The 3453-nt window shown below is 35.5% G+C and overlaps 1 protein-coding gene across 1 annotated transcript; it reads left to right on the top strand.

The window, feature by feature from the left end:
* Window positions 1-6: 6 nt before the first annotated feature.
* LOC105140076 (GDSL esterase/lipase At1g29670-like) lies at window positions 7-1825 on the top strand (the record flags this gene model as incomplete). The annotated part of the gene is made up of 6 exons (XM_011046755.1): window positions 7-160; window positions 273-397; window positions 473-709; window positions 810-1053; window positions 1141-1329; window positions 1755-1825. Coding segments are annotated over 6 exons (1020 nt in total), but the record flags the coding sequence as incomplete, so codon positions are not given.
* Window positions 1826-3453: the final 1628 nt, after the last annotated feature.

The raw sequence follows: 3453 nt of genomic DNA, 5'->3' as shown, positions 1-3453 counted from the left end.
GTTCCTTGTTATTTCATATTTGGCGATTCCTTGGTTGATAGTGGCAATAATAATGGACTGTCTACAAGTGCAAGAGTCAAGTATCCACCTTACGGGATTGATTTTCCTGCTGGCCCCACAGGAAGGTTCACTAATGGAAAAACCGTCGCAGATATAATCAGTAGGCTTTGCCTGTTTCTGTTACCAGTTTGCATATATATATATATATAGATGGTTTATAGGTATATGGCGCTAATATTTTTCTATGTTTTATTCCTGTAAATAATGTTTAGCCGAGCTTTTGGGTTTGAAAGATTATATTCAACCATTTGCCACAGTTACAGAATCAGAAATAATCAATGGTGTGAATTATGCATCTGGCTCCTCAGGAATTCGTGATGAGGCTGGACGTAATTTGGTAATAAACATTTTTTCTTATTGGAGAAGGGTTATATGTACTAATCGATGATCATATGATATATGATCTTTGCAGGGTACTCATGTTGGCTTCAATCAGCAATTAAACAACCACAAGATTACAATATCAAGCTTGACTAAAACTCTAAAAGATTCAACTGCAGCTCACCTTAATAAATGCCTATATACTGTTGGAATGGGCAGCAATGATTATATAAACGACTACTTTCTGCCTCGCTCCGCAACAAGCACTCAGTATACTCCTGATCAGTTTGCAGGTGTTCTTATCGATCAATATTCTAAGCAAATCAGGGTGAGCTTTTCCAAGTTTTCAGCATATATATTTATTTCTTTTTTGAAAACATTCTGATGCATCGTCAAATTTGAGACCCTTATCTTTACTGTTTCTCTAGACGTTGCACGATGCTGGTGCAAGAAAGATTGCCTTGTTTGGTTTAGGAGCAATTAGCTGCACTCCAAATTCAATTGTTTTATTTGGCAAGAATGGTACATGTGCAGAGAGAATTACTGGTGCAGTTCAGCTTTTTAATGTCAGGCTAAAATCTCTTGTTGATCAACTCAATAAAGAATTAACCGATTCGAAAGTTATTTATATCAATTCTACTGGAACGTTAGGAAGATATCCTAATAAGCTTGGTATGTGGTCGAGAATCTCCAATATTGTTGCTTTTGTTACTGTTAGCCATTGATTCCTATGCAAATCCTATGCTCTGTGACTCGCAGGTTTCAAGGTCTTCAAATCTAGCTGCTGTCGAGTTAACAATGTTGGTCTCTGTAATCCAAGCTCAACTGCATGTCCTAATAGAAACGAGTTCATATTCTGGGATGGTTTCCATCCTACAGAGGCTATGAATAAACTAACAGCAGCAAGGGCGTTCCATGCTGCTGACCCTTCTGATGCTTATCCGTTTGGTATCAACCAGCTAGTTCTTTAATATTTTGTGAGGATGTAGTTCGTTTATTATTATATGCTATGAGGTCAGAAGCGGCAAACTGATATTTATATTATGCCATTAAATGCTCAAGATTTTATATCTGTACCATCTAACTAGCAGTCCAAAATCTCTGTGGACTGCAAACTTAGATAATTGTATACGTATTTAATTTTTCATTATTATTTACTATAAAGTATTTTTTGTTTTATGATTGTTTTGAGCATCATCATCCCCAAATGGAATGCCTATGGTCCCGAATTTCATCCAAGATGAAAAGGATCTCATATTCCACATTCTTCAGTCTAGTATGCAACCGCCTTGCTCTTCCTCGTTCACTTTTCTAATCAAGTTTCAAGCCCAGCATGTCTGCTATCTGTTGCTGAATGTTTTCCTCTTTAACAGTCTGTGACACTATAGCCATCACAACAGCATCAAAGAGATTCTCTTCTTTATCCCTTCTCTCAATTTTATGAGTGCCATTATAGCCACTCTAGTGCTTTCAAAAATAACAATATCTTGAGACTTGGACACTGTCTCTAGGGGAGCTGCAGGCTTGGAAACATTATTGGGCTTCCCATCTTCTTTTAGCCTTGCAATTGCTGTTGTTTTCTTGCCTGATTCTCTGCTTAGCCAATAGCGTGAAGCCAAATCAAGAACTCGTTTCATTCATGCTAAACAAAATCATGCAAAATGATTATAGGGAAAGCACTTTATTCTGCCTTTTGAGAGCTAAGATCTAAACCGTAAGAATTGAATACATAAGAAAGCTTGATTACGCTAACTAACAAAGTAAACCAAATAACATATTCTGATTCAAAAACGCACAGGGACATGATGTTCTCATCTAATCTTATGTGCACCAATCTATACAGTAGTATCTACCGAATTCCACTTTATCCAAAGGGTTTTGGTATCAAGTGTTGGCATTTGCTTGTTGTCTCGAGATTAAAAGAGACGAAGATAATGAACACAGAAAGAACATGTCCCCTGTCTTCTCGTTTTTGAAAAGACAAATTCATTCTAAAAAAACCCCATAATAATTTACGGGACATTAATTTCCACAGCCTTACAATATGGAAAACAGTACAAGTAAAGCAGAATATTACATTGCTTATGCAACACAAGAAGTTGATATATCACAGCTGATGGATCAGAATACTCACAGAACTAGTTGAGATTTTATTCTGCCAAAGCTTAAATGTTGATCACAGTGCTAAAAATTCCGATTCCAGTGAAACTAGGAATTAAAAGATTCAATGAAAATGGCATGAGGATAAAGAAAACAACGACAAGTACGGATTACAGAACAAATATAACAAATCAATCTGTTAGCATTAACCAAGCCAAGCCATGGAACATTTTCTCGATGCCTCGGAATATTTTCACGCGCAAGCATGAAAAACAAATTACAAAGACTAATCACAAATCAAATCAAATCAAATAAAAAAAAGAAGAAGAACGAAGTAAGAAGAAAAGGAAATTGAGGGACCAAAACGTGAGAATTTTAGGGGGGAAAAACAACAAAGGGAAATACGGTTTGAATGAACAAACCAAATTGTTAATTGCACTTGTAAGGTTAGGAGTCAAACCAAATTGTGAACATAAGGAGGTTGAGCAATAATATTTTTTAAGACAATAAAGATATACTTAGTCTTAGTATTTAAGAACTAAATTAAAAATATCATTAGTCATAAAATCGAAAACAGAAGTAAACGAGGAGTGGCGTTTTTGTTTTTTTAATGCATTTTAAAAACACAGCTAATTATTTCTTATAACTAATCCAAATATTATTGTTTTTAAAGCACAATTAATACACTAATTAAACAAATGCTTGATGGGCACGACTCCTCTTCTTAAACATTATTATCCTTGAAAGAAAATGTTTTGATAGAAGCTAGATAACATGAGAAGCATTATCCACGCAACACGTGATCCACTGACAGATTCCACGAGGTCTTAAAAAAGAAAGAATCATGTAGAAAAAACTTGCAAGATAAGCTTTGAAGTTGCAGTCTAGAGAGGGACATGCAGTCTTAGATGCATTACTCTCGGTGTAGTTTTAAAACTTGACCGTAGCTTGACTCAGGATTTGGCTGATTTA

This window comes from Populus euphratica, unplaced genomic scaffold (genome assembly GCF_000495115.2).
Source record: "Populus euphratica unplaced genomic scaffold, PopEup_1.0 scaffold100.1, whole genome shotgun sequence".
In the NCBI taxonomy this organism is placed as follows: domain Eukaryota; kingdom Viridiplantae; phylum Streptophyta; class Magnoliopsida; order Malpighiales; family Salicaceae; genus Populus; species Populus euphratica.
The sequence above is the reverse complement of the archived record's forward strand: the minus strand, read 5'-3'. Positions and strand labels throughout refer to the sequence as shown.